Here is a 21969-nt window from a genome sequence, read left to right as displayed (position 1 = left end):
ACATCATTTTGATTCACTATGGAAAATAATCCAAAACAATGACTATTATAAGAATAAAGTATTATTTTGACTCAAATTTGGAAGATTTCAAGAAATATCCAAGAATAATTTAAATACTCAATTTTATGCAAAAAATGGCCCACAGTTAAGCGCATGTCTAGAAAATGAAGAGTTTTGAATATTCAAAAACATTCAGTCTCCATAATTAAAATATGCTATTGAGATTAAAGCGAAAACCATCAAACAAAAACTAATTACGTTTCAAGGTATGTACATTTTCAAACTTTTTACATTATAAACAATGTATTTTGTATCTCTTGTGAATTTTTCATATATTCACAAGGAACTCTCAAAATCCCCTGCTTATATTTTTAATAAACAGTCATCAACTTACAACTATAATCACAAAAAACCAGTCATACTTTAATCAACCTATATGAATGATTTGATAATAATTGATATCCTTCCATGAATAATAATTAATTTTCAGAGTTCCTCCAAGATCTAGGAAATACAAATCAAATTAATATCCTTCCATAATAATATTCAATTTTTAGGTGTTTCTCCAACATCTAGCAAATACAAAAATCAACCTCTAAATGAGGTCTACATTATTTTTGTGTATTTTTAAATAAATTATAAATCTCAAAACTATTCTAAATCAGCCTCTGTACTGACTGAAATCTCCTACAATATAATTATTCCATTAGTACAACACACAATAAATTAAATCTTCGAATTTATTGAATTGCAAGTAGAATCTCACATGATATTCTATTCCATATAACACAATGTAATGTTAATACTCTGTGACCTTATAACGTACACTCCACATAGAAAAAAAGGACAAAGATCTCATGCATTATTGAATAAATCATCATAAATATGCAATTTTTAGCCATTAATATAAGTATTAATCTGTTTGTCCATCGATATTAATAATCAAATTAAATAGATTTTCCAGTGTTATCATAGTAATAGACTAAGCCTACTAATAAATTATAATTCAAATCCGCAAATACTTCAAATTGTAAGTAAACTGTAAGATTTATTAAAGTCTTATGAAACTCTCATTCCATAATTATTTTGTGATGATGTTATCAATTCATCTACAGTACCTTGTAAACTTGTCTCATTTGTTCAGTATTTTTAATCAATTTCAGTCTCTTTTCAATTTTCTCAGTCATTCGCTACAATTCCATTTCAGTTTTCACATTTTCTTTCATCGATTACTTATTTAATCAATTTCAGTCTCTTCTAAATTTTCTCAGTCATTCGCTACAGTTTCATTTCAGTTTTCACCAACTTTCATCACATTTTCATAATTTCCTTTCATCGATTAAGTTTTTGAAATCAACCAATCACAACTATTTGTATTGCACTTTTTAGAAGTTGATCAACTCTTTGACGTTCTCTCGTCATGTTTCAAAGCTGATTCAACACTTTTTCCTCTACTTTAACTGCTTTCATCCATTTTGAAACGTTTATCCTGACTCTCACCCTCATTTGACTCATCAGCTTCTGTTTGATTCAACTTACTTTGACTCAATATCTCAATTGATTCATCAGTCTCAGCTTGATCCAGCTTAACACATCCACCTTGGCTTGAAACCGCAATCCCATCCACAATTGACCCACCAGTCTTGGAATTACTCACTCTATGAGATTCAATGTGACTCAGTTCCGTGATCCCATCATGGATTGACTCTAGCTGACTCGACTCATCACAACTACCTCGACTCAATACCGCAATCCCATCTGGTTTCACATTTTGACTAAATTCAGTTGATTCACCCTGTTCTGATTCAGGATTCTGACTCCGATTCAAGTTTTGACTCGAGTCACCACATCTGTCCAGACTCGATTCAAGAGATCCACACTGTTTTGACTCGGGATGCTGACGCTCATCTGACTCACGTCTTTCCTGAGTCAATCCATCTTGACTCAACTTCCTTCCACACGCCACATCCTGGCTACTATTATTTAGGTTCATACTACTATCACCACAGTCCTGAAAGTTATTGTAGGGAGTCAAATTATCAACTGAGTCACTTTCACAATTGGTACTGTTGATCAAATTATTGGGGGCTGTGATACAATTGTTGGTTAAACTGTTTGGGTTTGAGCTACAAATATTGTTGGTCAAATTGTCTGAGTTTTTGCCACAATTGCTGGTCGAATTTCTTGAATATGAGGGACAATTGCTAGTCAAACTGTCGGAGTTTAAGCTACAGCTATTGGCCAAACTGTTAGGGCTCAAGCTACAATTATTTTGGACAAACTGATTGGGTTTGAGCTACAATTGTTGGACAAATTGTCGGAGATTGAGCTACAATTGTTAGTCAAACTATTGGGGTTCGAGCTACAATTATTGGACAAATTGTCGGAGTTTGAGCTACAATTGTTGGTCAAACTGTTGGGATTTAAGCTACAATTATTGGACAAATTGTCGGAGTTTGAGCTACAATTGTTGGTCAAACTGTTGGGGTTCAAGCTACAATTATTGGACAAATTGTCGGAGATGCTTTTCACGTTTTTCTCGAAAACGGCTCTAACGATTTTCTTCAAATTTATACCACGGATATTCATAAGCCCTATCAACTGACATGAGTCTCATTTCTAGGAAAATTGCAGAAGCTACGTAATATTTTTGAGAAAAATGGCGGATAGTGACTAAAAACCATGTTTTTCACGGTTTTCTCGAAAACGGCTCCAACGATTTTCTTCAAATTTATACCATGGATAGCTAGCTATTCATAAGCCCAATCAAGTGACATGAGTCTCATTCCTGGGAAAATTGCAGGAGCTACGTAATATTCTTGAGAAAAATGGCAGATAATTACTAAAAAAACACTTTTTTCACGATTTTCTCAAAAATGACTTGACCGATTTTTTTTCAAATTCATACCCTGTATAGTTACTCATCAGCTCCATCAACTGCCATGAGTCTCCTCTCTGGGAAACTAATGGGGTCCACCCCATCCTTGAGAAATGGACTTTCGTACATGAGCTAGGTAGGTAGAGCAGTTCATAAAAAGAACACATAGACAAGATATTTCATCTGTAGAACAGCTGTTTTGACGACTTTTAATAAATCATCGAATTTCACAATTTACACAAAGGAAAAAGTACTCTGAAAAAAATTATATACACACATATACAGAAGTCTGATCGTAGTTTCAAATATGTTGCCGCCAATCGTCATTATCTTATTCCCCTGAATTATTCTCGTTCAAGAATGGGGCTTACAGTTCAATGAGCAAGGAAAGTTGTGTGAGTGTACCTTGAATGTATCATGCGAATTTATTCATCCACTTTACTCGAATTGTAGTGTATACCTGCATCCACTTAATTAGAATATTCGAATAAATTATTCATTCATAAACAGTCTTATAGTATTCTAGTCTTGGAGTTTTTTATTACATAGGATGATGGACGTGTAACACTATTGTGTTATCCTATTATATTAAGCGAGCAATTTCTGTATTCATATATCTGGTTATTTTAATATCTGGCTATTTTTACTTTCCTTGCCCTACTACCATAGGTAAGGAAAGTATTGCTTTCCAAAAAAAATTAAGGTACCCCAATTTCAAGTTTTCTATACGTTTCAAGGTCCCCTGAGTCCAAAAACATGATTTTTGGGTATTGGTCTGTGTGTGTGTATGTGTGTGTGTGTGTGTGTATATGTGTGTGTGTGTGTGTGTGTGTGTGTGTGTGTGTGTGTGTGTGTGTGTGTGTGTGTGTGTATGTTTGTTGTGTGTGTGTGTATGAGTGTATGTCTGTGAACACGATAACTCCATTCCTAATTAACCGATTGACTTGAAATTTTAAACTTAAGGTTCTTATACCATGAGGACCCGACAATAAGAAATTCAATAAAATTCAATTCAAGATGGCGGAAAAAATAGCGGATAATTACTAAAAAACCATGTTTTTCACGTTTTTCTCGAAAATGGCTCTAACGATTTTCTTCAAATTCATACCATGGATAGCTATTTATAAGCCCTATCAACTGAAATGAGTCTCATTTCAGGGAAAATTTCAGGAGCTCCGTAATATTATTGAGAAAAATGGCGGATAATGACTAAAAAACCATGTTTTTCACGGTTTTCTCGAAAACGGCTCCAACGATTTTCTTCAAATTTATACCATAGATAGCTATTCAAAAGCCCTATCAACTGGCATGAGTCTCATTTCTGGGAAAATTTCAGGAGCTCCGTAATATTCTTGAGAAAAATGGCGGATAATGACTAAAAAGCCATGTTTTTCACGGTTTTCTCGAAAACGGCTCTAACGATTTTCTTAAAATTTATACCATGGATAGCTATTTATAAGCCCTATCAACTGAAATGAGTCTAATTTCTGGGAAAATTTCAGGAGCTCCGTAATATTCTTGAGAAAAATGGCGGATAATGACTAAAAAGCCATGTTTTTCACGGTTTTCTCGAAAACGGCTCTAACGATTTTCTTCAAATTTATACCATGGATAGCTATTTATAAGCCCTATCAACTGTCATGAGTCTCATTTCTGTGAAAATTGCAGGAGCTCCGTAATATTCTTGAGAAAAATGACAGTTACTAAAAAACCATGTTTTTCACGATTTTCTCAAAAACGGCTCTAACGATTTTTTTCAAATCCATACCCTGTATAGTTATTTATTAGCTCTATCAACTGACATGAGTATTTTCCTGGGGTACTAATGGGGGGTCCACCCAATCCTTGAGAAATGGACTTTGTAACCTCCTTCTCGTGCATGAGGTAGGTAGGAACACGGTTTTTACTTTTTCTTCTTCCATATACCGTGGGTAGGTAGAGCAGTTTATAAAAAGAACAAAGTCATAGTCAAGATATTTCATCTGTAGAACAGCTGTTTTGACGAATTTCAAAAAAAACATAGAATTTCACAATATTTACATAAAGGAAAAAGTACTCTGAAAACAATTGTATATACACATATACAGTAGTCTGATCGTAGTTGCAAATATGTTGCCGTCAATCGTCATTATGTTTTTCTCCTAAATTATTCTCGTTTGATATTGAGGCTTAGGTTTATTTAGCAAACTATATTGGAAATTTTAAGGTAGGGTTATAAAAAGGGCACTTTGTTCCGTGGATGTTTTTTTTACAAGAGAAATATTTGATCAAAGTAAGGGGAAAAGTTTTTAAGCGAAAATGGATGTAAAATTTTAAATAGTTCAATGAGCAAGGAAAGTTGTGTGAGTGTACCACACCAGATTTTTATATCTGGTTATTCATGTTTAACGGATCTCGAAAACGGCTTTAACGATTTTCACGAAATTCGGAACATAGTAGGTTTATGATATAAAGATTCGATTGCTCTAGGTCTCATCCTTGGGAAAACTCGCTGAATGACATCAAAAGGATAATTCATCCTTGGCTGAAACAGCTGTGGAAAGTAAAAAAGAGAGTATGTGAAAAATCAAAATATCGCATCCCCGAAATTCATAAGATGACGTATAGCCAGCTGTGAAATATGAACACGATCATTTTAGAAAATAATTGTGTTATGTTTATCAATAAACAAAAATAACGAGCGAAGCTCGATGCCCCGATATTGTTAGATTGAAGTGTAATGAATATGGAAATGTATACTGATTATATATTTTCCTTCCATATTGAGACTCTTGTCACAATATTGGAGAATAGTGAGTATTTAGGTATTTGATAAAACAATAATTGGAGGAATAAGTTTAGTATTGGTGAATCAGAACGTAAACTTCTATTCATCTCCATTATTTGAATGAATGATTTGAATAAGTAATAGTTGAGTTTTGAGGCTGAAGAAATAAATTATTGCTAATCCAACATCACAGATCCAAACCTTAGCCTGTGCTATCATGTACTAAATTTACACTGAAGTAGCTAGATTTGATTAATTTTCCATTCATAGCCAGGCCGGAACAGAAATCCAAATGAAATTAAAAATACAACAAAAATCAGGATAAAAAACCGGAGCTTGAATGCAATGGAATTCCTACTTTTCTCAATGGAATAGATATTATTAACTCACAAATTTGGCTGAAAATCAATAGGAATTACATAGAAATTGAGTTGTGGTTGAATGAAAACCTATTATATTGAGCGAGCAATTTCTGTATGTCAATTTATATTTGGTTATTTTTATATTTTCATATCTGGTTATTTCTATATCTGGTTATTTATGTTCAACGGATCTCGAAAACGGCTCTTACGATTTTCACGAAATTTTGGAACATGGTAGGTTTATGATATAAAAATTGGATTGCACTATGTCTCATCCCTGGGAAAACTCTCTGAAGGACATTAAAAGGATAATTCAACCTTGGAAGAACAGATGATAATTTCGTCGTCTGTCGATAACAGAAGATGCGTGTGCCTGTGTGGGAGATCAGCTGTGTAATCATTCAATCAGCTTACCGTATCTCGCGAGAAATATTATCTAGAAATTTTATCAAAATAATCTGATTTGTTGACATGACATGGTTTATCACTCTAAAGCTACGTTTACACCAAAGTTAATAACAAAGTGTTAATTACTTAATCCTTAGAGATTCTATTGGATTTTATCCTACACATGATGATCATATGTGTTTTGTCAAGTTTCGTTCAATCTAATGGAAGTATTAGGTTATTAACAATTTGTTAATAACTTTGGTGTAAACCAAGCTTTAATTAGAGTTTATCATAATATTCAAAGTTAATAATTATTTTACAGTTTTAAGTGATTGGAGTGTTATTTTGATATTCAATTTGGTTTGTAAACAATCTAAATTAGAGCTTTTCTGTTTTTAAATATTTTGACTGAAAATTGGACCTGAATTCAAGTGTATGGAACATAACTTACTCTTTGGACTATTTATAGTGTATAAATCAACATTCGGGGAAGAAACAGTTTTGGGCTGTGCCTGTTTGTCCTTCCCCAATCATTTTGAAGAATTGTGTTCTGTAAATAAATAAATGAATGTTCTGTTAATCTATTCAATAAATGAATGACGAGCGAAGCTCGGTGCCCCGATATTTTAAATTAAATGAATAATTTTATTGCCTAAAAATCCAAGTAAATTACAAAACCTGATGTTCAATGAAGAGCCTCCGTCGCACCGACACACGCGCGTTCCTGAGCGCGGGCATGTCTGCTCGTGGTGTGATGACGTCACCACTGTCTGGCCTCCTCACCTCCTGGTGGAGCAGTGGAGCTGGCGGGTGAGGCGAGGCTGTACTGTCTCCACTCAATGGCGGTGTTTTGGGCCTTACTGGAGAGTGTCGTCTGCAACACAAGAGAAAAATATCATGAAAAATCATGGAAATCGTGAAAGTTCATTTCAAATTTGAAAAACAGCAAAACGCTGAGTGAAAATTTACAAGTTCAATCTTATCGACTTGTAGCACAAGTAATATTTTTTGTTTGTTTCTGAAACAGAAGATGAAGAAGTTGGTGAAAATTTATTCTGAATTGGGAAAACAGTGGGGTGAAAATTTACATGTCAACTTTTGCCGACTGGGCAAAGTTGCAGCAAGATGTAATATTCTAGTTCATCAAACAGAAGTGGGAAAAATTCGTGAAAATACATTCCCAATTGGGAAAGCACTGGGTGGAAATTTGCAAGTTCACTTTGATCGATGTGTAGCGCATATTTCAATATTCCAGTTCAGGAAGAAGAGGAAAAATCTGGTGTGGTGCACTCACACAACTTTCCTTGCCGTTATGAAAATTGATCAACTGACGCCAGTGTTCCCGCGCATCTCAAGTCTACTTTTCCAAGATCTGAGCCAGCTGGTGACAGGACAATAGCGCTGCAGACACACGAAGTCTGCTATCTCTTCATAGTGAATGATTTAATAGAATCAACAGTTGCCAACAGTTTGCAATTGAATAATCTTATTTTCTCAAATTTCAAGCTTATTTTCAATTTTAGGTGAAAATGTTACTGAATATTAATTGTAGAGATTTTTATGCTCAATCTTTTCCACTTAAAATTTTTGGTTTAAATTGTATCTGAAGCCTGATAATTGGGAGTCTAAAATCAAACTTTGCATAGATGGTGCAGTGCTCCTGAAATTTTTACAGGTATGAGACTTGTGGCAGATGATAGAGCTTATCAATGACTTTTCTAGATATGAATTTAATCAAAATCGTTATAGCCGTTTTCGAGAAAATCGCGAAAAACCCATTTTCGTCATTTTAGCCGCCATCTTGAATTGCATTTGATCGAAATTGTTCGTGTCGGATCCTTATAGTGTAAGGACCTTAAGTTCCAAATTTCAAGTCATTTGGTTAATTGGGAGATGAGATATCGTGTACACAGACGCACATACACTCATACACACACACACATACAGACCAATGCCAAAAACCACTTTTTTGGACACAGGGGACCTTGAAACGTATAGAAATTTAGAAATTGGGGTACCTTAATTTTTTTCGGAAAGCAATACTTTCCTTACCTATGGTAATAGGGCAAGGAAAGTAAAAAGTTTCTGAAAATTTATTCCGAATTGGAAAAACACTGGGTGAAAATTAAACTTTTACCGACTGGATAAAGTTGCAGCAAGATGATTGTGATATTCTAGTTCCTCAAAGAGAAGAGGAAAAAGTTTGTGAAAATTTATTCCGAATTGGGAAAACACTGGTTGCTAATTTATAAAATTTCAATTCTGCTGACGTGTAGCACAAGGTACTAACATAGATAAACAATAGCGTAAGTAGATATCCCATGGTATAGGGAGTTTATATCGCAACTTTTACTGTTATCTCAAGTCGATTACTGTTAATTATTGTCGAATTTTACTGTTTTGTTGGGGTGAGAGTGTATGAACGGCACAATATGAGAGACTACCAGCGTCACACAGCTTCACGGGATAGAACTACGTGGACTATCGGCTTGAAATAACAGCAAAAGTTGCGACATAAACGCCCTATACCATGGGATATCTACTTATGCTATTGTTTCTCTATGAAAGTACCAGGTTATAATATTCTTGCGACATAAACGCCCTAAGCCATGGGATATCTACTTACGCTATTGTTTCTCTATGGTAGTGCCAAGTTATAATATTCTTACTCCTCGAACAGAAGAGGGAAACGGTCGTGAAAATCCATTTCCAACTGGAGGAAAATGCCTAAGAAAAATATGGTTAACATTTCTCATTTAATTTGGATGGGTGTATTCACACAGAAAGCGGTCAAGTATTCAGATTTTGGCGGTCCACGTCTTTCCTATAAACAAGTAAAAGGCGGTCAAATACTAGCGGTCCAGCTGGAATAACCCATTTCGGACTATGTGTAACCTTATCCAAATTTGGGAGAGGAATAGCACAAGGTTACCTTATTTTTTCTCTCCCTATCATTTTGATGATGTACTTATTGTATCAATCAATAAAAGAAATCATTTCTCGATTAAAGTAAAATGATTGCTGTTCTCGTCTATCTATAGACATACTTCTAAAATCAGTTTGATCGGCCATTTTGAATAAATTTAAGCTTCTTTCCGCCATTTCACGAGCTTGGAAACAAGGCTTGCTATTGGCTGCGAGTTCTCGACCAATTGGAGAGCTTGGTTGAGAAATCGCTCTGTGGCGTTCATAGGTTTATTTGTGCTGCGGAACAAATAGATTACTCATTTGAAAAGACAAAGTAACAAGACCACATGAATTGAAATGAGCGTGATTCAGAAAGAATACCACAACTTTGAAAATCTGTATTTAATCAAGGAAACATAATAGAAACTTGGGTTGTAAATCAAAATGAAGAGTATTAATAGTTATTTGTGCAACTAGTGCGCAAAGTGACAGTTTGCTGCACCGAAAGAAACGTTTATGCACCGAAAGAAACGGAATGGTTTCTTGAGTGCAGCAGAGGAACTTTGCGCACGTATTTCACATTAAGTTTTTCCTACAGTTACCATTGAATATGAAAAGTGGGTAATTATGGGTAAAATTGCCTGAAATGCATCAAATGTTTTTCTGTGTAGTTTTATTATTGATAAAAACCTTAATCCTAAAATCCTAAAGTCCTCGTTGTCCTTGGTTATAATATATACTTAATAATTAGCGCGTTGTGCTTGGTTGCACCTCTGCTCACTATAGCAGCCACAGCAGTCACTGTTACCAACTTCATTTTGATTTTGCTGCACTGTTGCTCCATATAACCTACTAAGTATTTTGCGTTGCCATGTTGCAAATCTGGAGTGCAGAAAAATTTTTCCCGCACTAGAGCGGAAAAGTGATTCTTTGCGTTCTGTAATCAGTGCAGCAATGCCCACTTTTCAACGTAACTGTAGGAAAAATAAATTTTTTCCCACTAGAAAACAAGTTCACAAATGTTCAATGTGACCCCCTCCAGACACTCGAGTGATATCAATACGATACTCGAACTCGTTGCACACCCTCAGTAGCATATCGGGCGTAACAGTTTGTATAGCTGCTGTTATTTCTTGTTTGAGCTCCTCAATGTTAGCCGGTAGAGGAGGTCGATACACCTTATCTTCAACGTACCCCCACAGAAAAAAATCGGAGGGGGTGAGCTCAGGGCGTCTTGGAGGCCAGTGATGAATAGAATAGAATAGAAAAATAGAATAGAATATACTAGTGCTCTGTCTCGAACTGCTTGGCGGCCGATCCATTGTCTCGGATAGTTCTCATTCAAATAGGCTGCACGGACAGATGAGTGCGTGCCAATGGGACTAAATAAGCAACTAAATAAACTTCAGAGCTTCCTCAAATCGATGACAAATAGTGCTTTACTTTCTGTTTATTCTTTACAGAGTTATCAATTTTCAAAGTTGTGGTATTCTTTTTGAATCACGGTGTATAATTGGCTCCTAATTTCAGATAGATTACTTCAACATATAATAGGAATAGAGCTCAGATGGAAATTTTTAATAGCCATAGATAGATATCATAAACATTATTTTGTTCATCGAAGCTTCTAAACTTCTACAACTCACATTTCACATATTTATGCAATTCTATAGTTTGAAAGTATAATCACGGTAGTTCTATGTTGATTACTAGGCCTATCTATCTCTCAATACCTCTCAATGATTTTCAAATATATTTAATCTCGTACAGTACACATCATAGAATTTCTTTTTTATAAGCGTCTCAAGTCTTTAGTTTAAGTTCTCAAGTTCTATATCAATTTTTCAAAAAAGAATCATTTTTATGATCAAGTCTTTTCAAACATCTTCACAAATTTCAGCAGAGTTTTTTAAAATAAAAAGAATGGGCCTCATTCAACATTACTTGCTACAAGGGAAAAGTGTGTCAAGGTAATTCAATTGTTTCAATTTTCACTCCAATTCACCAATCAGAATAGAGACAGAACAGGATAAGCTACTTATCATGTCAAGCATCTGTTGTCTCCTTTTTTCCACAATTCCCCTTTCATTCTCAATTCGCAATTCAAAGGTGAAAAGATGATTGATGACTACTGCATAAGAGGCAGACAAAAGGCAGAGAATAATGATATGGGCCTACCACTTGATTATAACCTGGGCTTGGCTCAGTTTTACAGCCTGCGGGCACAGAATTTCCGCAGATCTTCTCTTCTTCTTCTTCTTCTTCTTCTTCTTCTTCTTCTTCTTCTTCTCCTTATCCTCCTCGTCCTACTCCTCCTCTTTCTCAACCACCTTATCCTTCTCCTTTGCTCAACCTTCTCCTTCTCGTTCTCCTCTTATTCTGCTTATCTACTTCTTCAGCACCACCTTCGTCTTCTCCCCCTCCTTCTTTACCACCACCTTCTCCTTCTCTTACTCCTTCTCCTTCTTCTCCAGCTTCTCTTTCTTCTTTTCCTCATCCTCCTTCTTCACTCCCTCTTCATCACCCTCTCCTCCCTCTTATCCTACACCTTTTCACCTTCTATCCCCTTCTCATCCTCCTCCTCCTCATCCTCCTCCACCTTCCCCTCCACCATCTCCTTCTCATCTGTCATCTGCTTCTTCTCCTTCTCCTCCTTCTTCACTATCACCCTCTTCTTCCCCTTCTCACACACCTTTTCTCCTTCATTTCCTTCTATCCCCTTTCTCGTTCTTCTCCTCCTCCTCATCCTCCTCCACCTTCCCCTTCACCTTCTCATTCTCATCTCGTCATCTGCTTCTTCTCCTTCTCCTTTTTCTTCTTCATCCTCTTCTTCTTCTACTCACTGTTCTGTATTATCTCTCTATTTTCCAAAACCGCAACAGTCTCTCACATCACTCGACTTGACGTTACAAACCAAACCTATAATTTAAAATGCACTTTTCGTACACTCCTTATCTGTTCCGGTTCATTTTTCCCATCTTATTCACTAGCCTACTTGCTACTCTTTCTCACCATTCTGTAATTTTCTCTTAACTATATCATTTTGATATTTCTCACAGTTCTCAAGAAGTGTTCAACATTGAAATGCATCTGTATCATCTGTCAAATGTTCAAGGCCCATGTAGAGAGAGAGAGAGAGAGAGAGAGGAGAGAGAGAGAGAGAGAGAGAGAGAGAGAGAGAGAGAGAGAGAGAGAGAGAGAGAGAGACAGTGGCGCACGTAAGAAAATGATGTTGTATTTTATGATAGAACAACTGTTTCAGTTCATCAACTTGTTAACGTTCTTTCATATTCTTCCTCTTCTCATACTACTTGTAACTTGTAATTGAAGTAAACTCCCATTTTTCCTTACTTGACAAGTAACGTTCCTAATAGGCCTATTCTTCAAAGTTGAAATTTGAAGTGGCTCAAATCAGAGAGAAAGTATATATGTGGAACATAATAATAATCTTCTTCTTCTTCTTCTTCTTCTTCTTCTTCTTCTTCTTCTTCTTCTTCTTCTTCTTCTTCTTCTTCTTCTTCTTCTTCTTCTTCTTCTTCTTCTTCTTCTTCTTCTTCTTACTCTTCTTCTTCTTCTTCTTCTTCTTATTCTTCTTCTTCTTCTTCTTCTTCTTCTTCTTCTTCTTTTCTTCTTCTTCTTCTTCTTCTTCTTCTTCTTTTCTTCTTCTTCTTCTCTTCTTCTTCTTTCTTCTTCTTCTCTTCTTCTTCTTCTCTTCTTCTTCTTCTTCTTCTTCTTCTTCTTCTTCTTCTTCTTCTCTTCTTCTTCTTCTTCTCTTCTTCTTCTCCTGTCTTCTCCTTCTTCTTGAAAGTATATAAATGTGGAGCTTATAATTTTGTCTATGCTGAAACTCATTCATTATCCCATAGATACTTCATTTTTTCTTTGATTAAACTTTTTATTATCTATGTCGTTGACTCATAACTTATGTCTCATTTTTCACTCACATTCTCATTTTTACTCTCTTTTTATTTATTTCAACTTTATTACAATATTGTTCACATCTGTTCAACAATATTCTCGTACTTCCTCTATCACGTAGGCTATGTGAACTTTGAAATTTTTCTACTTCTTTATGGGGTTTTGTAGGTACTCTGTTTTTGAATAGTGTTTTGCCTATGGTGAGTTTATAGTGAGTATAATGGGAGTAGAGAAAGATAAGTGAACAACGTTGCCGATCCTCTGTCTTGTCAATGCCTTCTATGAACGGTAGCTGATATACAGGTCATATATGTAATATTAACTGTTTATTCTCGTTTAAAATAATCATTTATATTTTATTAAGCAATTTATTTTATTTCTCAATAATTTCATAATCAAGAATAAATTTGTTAATTAATCACCAATTATACATTGTTAAAAGACGAGCTTGCCGGCAACAAAGCAAAGCAAGAAAGAGATAACGCTATCCGCTTTGTTGAATGATAGACATGGATAGAAATATCATTGCTAAACAAACACTGTCATTATAACGTGTACCTCACTATAGTTAATGGATTTCTCACTGGCTGCTCAAGAACTTTAAAAAATACAATATGAAATAACATCATCAATTTCCGCAGTCTGATAAAAAGCTATGGGAAACCCTACTTCAAAAACGTACCCACAGAATTATTTCTATAGACTATGATATCAATCCATTGATTAGGCCCGCATACAAATTCCAGGCACTGGTCATTCAACTTTTATTTTTTCGAACGTTGAATGTCTTATCACGGCAACGATTATTCTTATCAATGAAGCTACCTGTATAACAAACATTTCCAATTTAAAATTTTACTTTAGACTTGTCAAGCTTCTATGAATTGGCACTAAAACTGATTAAAAAAGTCTTTCCTCGTCAAAATGTTAGTTCAAACAGGGAAATTCATGCTGACAGGGAAATTCATACTTCTTTTCCCTAGGGAAATTTATACTACTTTTCCTCTCCGTTTCTCAATACTCTATCATCATTTAACAAGCTACTCAATGAAGCTCGAGCAATTTCGTAATTATCAAGATAAGATTTTCTGGAACAATTGCTAAAAGAATTAACAAATTGTTGAAAAAGTCCCGAAGAATATATCTCCCACCTTCAAGTTCTATTCAGAGCTTTACATTACTTTCGTATAATTCGATCTATAGATTTTTATATTCAACTACAGGAATTGATCTATTTCATAATATGTGTAACCTTATCTAAATTTGGAAGAGGAATAGCACAAGGTTACTTTTTTTCTCTCCGTATCATTTTGATAATGTACCTATTGTATGAATCAATGAAGAATAAAGAATAATGTTGTTTTATATTATATAAAATAATGATAAAAATATACTATATATGATAATTTTATACAGTAAAATAATGATTTATCATACTGTATATTGATCGGAATTTTGAAGAATGATTTATGGAGGAAGTGAGAGATAGAGTTGATGATACAGTTGATTGATTGATTGAGTACTTTATTTATGTAGATTACAATATATACTGGCTTATACACTTATATACAATAGCTTACAATACAGCAAAATTATAGATGAATTTACATAATATAGACTAAGAAAATAATTATTGAACTGTATATGATATGAAAAAGCAATTTATAATATAATAACTATAGATAATAATTATATTGTTATGCATCTACATAAATTGGCGGAGCTTTGGACATATCAATGTCCATTCTTCGGAAAGAATATTAAAAATATCCTCCCCACTAACTCTCTACCAAAACAATGAATCAATGAAGAATGAAGAATAAAGTTGTTAATGATTTATTATACTATATTTTGATCGGAATTTTAAAGGATGATTTATGGAGGAATTGAGAGAGATACCGTGACAATGTGCATGTACAATGATCTTGAAACATAACAAAACTGGGAAATTATCATATAAATCAGAAAACAATTCCCACATTTCTCACTTTAGAGATAAATGAGCTAACAAGTTATCAAGCATTTCATCATTTTCTCAAAAATTTCAAGACTAATTTCAGTAACGCTCTACAAACCCGTTTTCTCAGACTCGAGATAATCAAAAGCGAGCTTGAAATCAAAGAGATACTTAGCTAAGTAGCCGCTAAGCATGCTATAATTGTTGATCAAGTCCCTAAGGCACGTTTCAAGTAGTATTTCTCGCAACGGATGTATCATTGATGACTAATTCTACCGAATAAGGAGTGAGTTTCCGGAACTGCCCATATAAGATTCATTCTTCTCTTCTACTATCTAAGGATTCACATCCTTTTCTAAAATAATATCTTGAGAAAAAATACTTCTTTCATGTGCTGTATTTGGATTTCTTCCATTCTTCAAAGAAAGATTGATTCTTTATTCTTTATTGATTGATATAATGAGTGTACATCATATAAATGATAGGGAGAGGAAAAATAAGGTAACCTTGTGCTATTCCTCTCCCCAATTTAGATATGTTTACACATAGTCCGAAATAGGTTAAGTCTTGTAGCTCTTCACTTCGCAAAATTTTCAGTCCACTAATATGTTCACAAACAATGCAAGAATGTTCACAAGAATTCAGTAGATCAATGAGTGAATGAGTGAGAAAGAATGCAGTAGATGAATGAGTGAATGAGTGAGAACGAATGCAGTAGATGAATGAGTGAGAAATAATGCAGTAAATGAATGAGTGAATGAGTGAGACAGAATGCAGTAGATGATGAGTGAATGAGTGAGAAAGAATGCAGTAGATGAATGAGTGAATGAGTGAGAAAGAATGCAGTAGATGAATGAGTGAATGAGTGAGAAAGAATGCAGTAGATGAATGAGTGAATGAGTGAATGAGTGAGAAAGAACGTAGTGGATGAATTATTTATCAGTGGTTGAGTGAATTAGTAAGTGAACTTAGCATGAGAAAATAATATCTCTCGTATTTTTCTATTTGAAGGTTATCTATTATATATATAAAAGCGAAATGGCACTCACACACTGACTGACTGACTGACTCACTCACTCACTCACTCACTCACTCGCAGAACTAAAAATCTACCGGACCAAAAACGTTCAAATTTGGTAGGTATGTTCAGTTGGCCCTTTAGAGGCGCACTAAGAAATCTTTTGGCAATATTTCAACTGTAAGGGTGGTTTTTAAGGGTTTAAAGTTCGTCTTTTAGCATGTATATTCTTCTTATTCTCTTAATTATAATTGAAAAATGTCCATACCATATGTTAATATAGAACTATAATCTAGAGATCTAGAGAGAGTACCTCTTCGAAACAGTTGTTAACTGGTAACTAAATTAATAATTTTGTCAGGTTGGCATTAAGTTGAGTTGACTTTGTTAGGTTGGCACCAAGTTGAAGATTGAAATGCATTTATCGCGGAAAAATTGATTGGGCACTGCTACTTCAATCAGAGCTATTCCTGCTTGGGAATATTATATTACTAGCCGTCAGGCTCACTTCGCTCGCCATATCCGTTTAGCCAGACGTTTAGTCTGGACCCCCGACTGGATCGTCCTAACATATGATAAAAATGCTCGAATGAAAATGCAGGCGAGCGAAGCGAGCCTGCTGATCTCATTCTTGGACGATCCAGTTGGGGGTCTATATTATAATAAAGTAGAGAATTGGCTTATACACGTACGGGATAAGAGAATCACGAATGACGCATCATCACGTCTGAACTACTTGACTGATTAACTTGAAATTTTGCATATAGATTCTCAATGTACCGAGTATAGTCATAGGCTTATTTCAAAATCTTCAAGATTTCAGTAGGTCAAGTTTTCAGTTTGTCAAGTTTTTAATTAGACTCTTGCGGACCACGGGTTACCTTCTAGGTTTTAATATATTGAATAGTATTGTTGAAGATTCTCCAGTAACATCAAAATTCCATCTTTGCTTCAATATTCCTTCAATATTTTCATTATCAATAGGCGGCGACTATCGATTCAAAAAAGAAAAGTATTAGAATATAATCAATAAATAGGCCTACTCAATTGATTGATAATAATTAAGTGATATTTAAATACGCCCCACTTGGCATTCCAGGAATGTAATTGCGAACAAATTTGCATAAATTGGCCATGAGCTTCATTTTATGCTCTAGTTGAAGAGGTTATCATTATCTGACCCATGATGTAATCCTACCATTTCATAATTGAAATTATGTCGTAGTTTAATATGAATTGATTGAGAATCATCGGTTGTTATTCTTTCTGGATTGTAAAGCTGAAAATTTATTTATTTTTTTATTTATTTAGCGTGTGGCAGATACACAACAAATATATAGCTCATCAAGACTCAAGTGCCTTCATAAACACTTTTTATTTCCAATCTCTTGAGATGTTGTGTAGTTTCTGGTCAGGAGAACATAAGTTTGTCTGACCGCCATCATTTGCTAGTCCATTTAGCGTTACCCAATGTGCACCATGGAGGCGAACATAATAAACGGATCTCTTTAAAATTCAAAAATATTCTCTTTGTTGAGCGAAATAATATCATATTTTTTTCTGGAATCTACTTGGAAAATCTTGCTATATTTGATTAATAAAGTTTTAGTGATGTAGAGCAATGTATTTCAGCTTACTAATGCTTGAAAATTTGCTTGTTCATTCTCCAAACTAACATCCAAATTTTTTAACAGAATAAAAATATTTGGTTAATTTGAAACTTCCAAAAACATTTATTGATTCATTTATTTACAATGCAAATGACACTAATGTAATAACATTGAAAGATAAAATAAGTTAAGGTAGTCCTTGTGCTATTTTTCTTCCAAATGTATAGGTGACAAAGTCCAAGATAAGGTTAGAATTTCACGTGTACAATTTTTATAAAATTTTGGTCCAAAATAAACATTAAAACTATAAATTTTGAATTTAGAAGCAGAATGTAGAATATGTTGCTTTTTGGATTGGTTTCTACAGTTTGTTGACTGTACATTAATAATAATTATGGTCGAGATTATAATTACAGAATATCATTACAAGAATTATTCCACAGTTCATCTCCCTAAAGTGCTAGAGAATGGAACCTATTCCAGTCTGTAATATTCTAACCACAAAAATAATCCATTTTTGTCATTCCGTTTCACAACAATAATTATGAAGAGCATAAAGCGATTGTTCTTTAAGAATAATTGAAATCTCGACTTATATTGCATGCCACTGAGTTTATTGCCCTAAACCAACTCATTTCTTCGAGGTAGAATTAATCATGAATTAAAATCCATCAAAAATAAATATGACGTAATCCTTCAATCTAACATGCAAACGTAGAAATTTGAATAACTATAATTTTGGATCCTAATTGTTCATTATTTTTCTATCTTATATTTCTTTTTTCCATTCATTTTTCTTCTTTCTGACCATTACCAGCCTCTTTTGTTCCATCACGAGATTGTCAGTTTGTTGTGTTGATTCGTGACATCAAATAACGTGAAAACATCACGATAAACTCAAATTGATGGTTGGCAATCAACCGCACGATTTACGTGCTGTATTTGGATTTCTTCCGTTCTTCAAAGAAAGATTGATTCTTTATTCTTTATTGATTGATATAATGAGTGTACATCATATAAATGATAGGGAGAGGAAAAATAAGGTAACCTTGTGCTATTCCTCTCCCCAATTTAGATATGTTTACACATAGTCCGAAATAGGTTAAGTCTTGTAGCTCTTCACTTCGCAAAATTTTCAGTCCACTAATATGTTCACAAACAATGCAAGAATGTTCACAAGAATTCAGTAGATCAATGAGTGAATGAGTGAGAAAGAATGCAGTAGATGAATGAGTGAATGAGTGAGAACGAATGCAGTAGATGAATGAGTGAGAAATAATGCAGTAAATGAATGAGTGAATGAGTGAGACAGAATGCAGTAGATGAATGAGTGAATGAGTGAGAAAGAATGCAGTAGATGAATAAGTGAATGAGTGAGAAAGAATGCAGTAGATGAATGAGTGAATGAGTGAGAAAGAATGCAGTAGATGAATGAGTGAATGAGTGAATGAGTGAGAAAGAACGTAGTGGATGAATTATTTATCAGTGGTTGAGTGAATTAGTAAGTGAACTTAGCATGAGAAAATAATATCTCTCGTATTTTTCTATTTGAAGGTTATCTATTATATATATAAAAGCGAAATGGCACTCACACACTGACTGACTGACTGACTCACTCACTCACTCACTCACTCACTCGCAGAAGTAAAAATCTACCGGACCAAAAACGTTCAAATTTGGTAGGTATGTTCAGTTGGCCCTTTAGAGGCGCACTAAGAAATCTTTTGGCAATATTTCAACTGTAAGGGTGGTTTTTAAGGGTTTAAAGTTCGTCTTTTAGCATGTATATTCTTCTTATTCTTTTAATTATAATTGAAAAAATGTCCATACCATATGTTAATATAGAACTATAATCTAGAGATCTAGAGAGAGTACCTCTTCGAAACAGTTGTTAACTGGTAACTAAATTAATAATTTTGTCAGGTTGGCATTAAGTTGAGTTGACTTTGTTAGGTTGGCACCAAGTTGAAGATTGAAATGCATTTATCGCGGAAAAATTGATTGGGCACTGCTACTTCAATCAGAGCTATCCTGCTTGGGAATATTATTTACTAGCCGTCAGGCTCACTTCGCTCGCCATATCCGTTTAGCCAGACGTTTAGTCTGGACCCCCGACTGGATCGTCCTAACATATGATAAAAATGCTCGAATGAAATGCAGGCGAGCGAAGCGAGCCTGCTGATCTCATTCTTGGACGATCCAGTTGGGGGTCTATATTATAATAAAGTAGAGAATTGGCTTATACACGTACGGGATAAGAGAATCACGAATGACGCATCATCACGTCTGAACTACTTGACTGATTAACTTGAAATTTTGCATATAGATTCTCAATGTACCGAGTATAGTCATAGGCTTATTTCAAAATCTTCAAGATTTCAGTAGGTCAAGTTTTCAGTTTGTCAAGTTTTAATTAGACTCTTGCGGACACGGGTTACCTTCTAGGTTTTAATATATTGAATAGTATTGTTGAAGATTCTCCAGTAACATCAAAATTCCATCTTTGCTTCAATATTCATTCAATATTTTCATTATCAATAGGCGGCGACTATCGATTCAAAAAAGAAAAGTATTAGAATATAATCAATAAATAGGCCTACTCAATTGATTGATAATAATTAAGTGATATTTAAATACGCCCCACTTGGCATTCCAGGAATGTAATTGCGAACAAATTTGCATAAATGGCCATGAGCTTCATTTTATGCTCTAGTTGAAGAGGTTATCATTATCTGACCCATGATGTAATCCTACCATTTCATAATTGAAATTATGTCGTAGTTTAATATGATAGATTGATTGAGAATCATCGGTTGTTATTCTTTCTGGATTGTAAAGCTGAAAATTTATTTATTTTTTTATTTATTTAGCGTGTGGCAGATACACAACAAATATATAGCTCATCAAGTCTCAAATGCCTAGATATACACTGTATATTTCCAATCTCTTGAGTTGTTGTGTAGTTTCTGGTCAGGAGAACATAAGTTGTCCGACCGCCATCATTGCTAGTCCATTTAGCGTTACCCAATGTGCACCATGGAGGCGAACATAATAAACGGATCTCTTCAAAATTCAAAAATATTCTCTTTGTTGAGCGAAATAATATCATATTTTTTTCTGGAATCTACTTGGAAAATCTTGCTATATTTGATGAATGAAGTTTTAGTAATGTAGAGCAATGTATTTCAGCTTACTAATGCTTGAAAATTTGCTTGTTCATTCTCCAAACTAACATCCAAATTTTTTAACAGAGTGAAAATTTTTGGTTAATTCGAAACTTCCAAAAACATTTATTGATTCATTTATTTACAATGCAAATGACACTAATGTAATAACATTGAAAGATAAATAATAAGGTAGTCCTTGTGCTATTTTTATTCCAAATTTATAGGTGACAAAGTCCAAGATAAGGTTAGAATTTCACGTGTACAATTTTTATAAAATTTTGGTCCAAAATAAACATTAAAACTATAAATTTTTAATTTAGAAGCAGAATGTAAAATATGTTGTTTTTTGGATTTGTTTCTACCGTTTCTTGACCGTACATTAATAGTAATTATGGTCAAGATTATAATTATTACAGAATATTATTACAAGAATTATTCTACAGTTCGTCATCCTAGAGCGCTAGAGAATGAACACTTTCCAGTCTGTAATATTCTAACCACAAAAATAATTTATTTTTGTCATTCCATTTCACAAGAATAATTATAAAGAACATTAACAACAAAAACGCAATTGTTTTTCAAGAATAATTGTAATTTGACTTCTATTGCATGCCACTGAGTTTATTGCCCTAAACCAACTTATTTCTTCGAGGTAGAATTAATCATGAATTAAAATCCATCAAAAATAAATATGACGTAATCCTTCAATCTAACATGCAAACGTAGAAATTTGAATAACTATAATTTTGGATCCTAATTGTTCATTATTTTTGTATCTTATATTCTTTTTTCCATCATTTTTCTTCTTTCTGACCATTACCAGCCTCTTTTGTTCCATCACGAAATTGTCAGTTTGTTGTGTTGATTCGTGACATCAAATAACGTGAAAACATCACGATAAACTCAAATTGATGGTTGGCAATCAACCGCACGATTTCTCCTTCCTTCCTAATGATATTCATCTGCAAACTTCCATGTAAAATCAGTTCTCGTAC

General features: G+C 34.2%; 1 protein-coding gene across 1 annotated transcript in view; it reads right to left on the bottom strand.

Moving 5' to 3' along the window:
- Nucleotides 1–1456: 1456 nt before the first annotated feature.
- LOC111061458 overlaps nucleotides 1457–21969 on the bottom strand; it is a 79450-nt gene continuing 58937 nt past the window's right edge. Inside the window, exons 2-3 of the mRNA XM_039438560.1 lie at nucleotides 7076–7271; nucleotides 1457–2011 (exon numbers count right to left, since the gene is read on the bottom strand). Of these exons, the coding sequence (XP_039294494.1) occupies nucleotides 1457–2011; nucleotides 7076–7271 (751 nt within the window). The remainder of the gene's footprint in view (nucleotides 2012–7075; nucleotides 7272–21969) is intronic.

This window comes from Nilaparvata lugens, chromosome 12 (assembly GCF_014356525.2).
Source record: "Nilaparvata lugens isolate BPH chromosome 12, ASM1435652v1, whole genome shotgun sequence".
Taxonomy (NCBI): Eukaryota; Metazoa; Arthropoda; class Insecta; order Hemiptera; family Delphacidae; genus Nilaparvata; species Nilaparvata lugens.
This window is presented reverse-complemented; position numbering and strand designations above follow the sequence as displayed.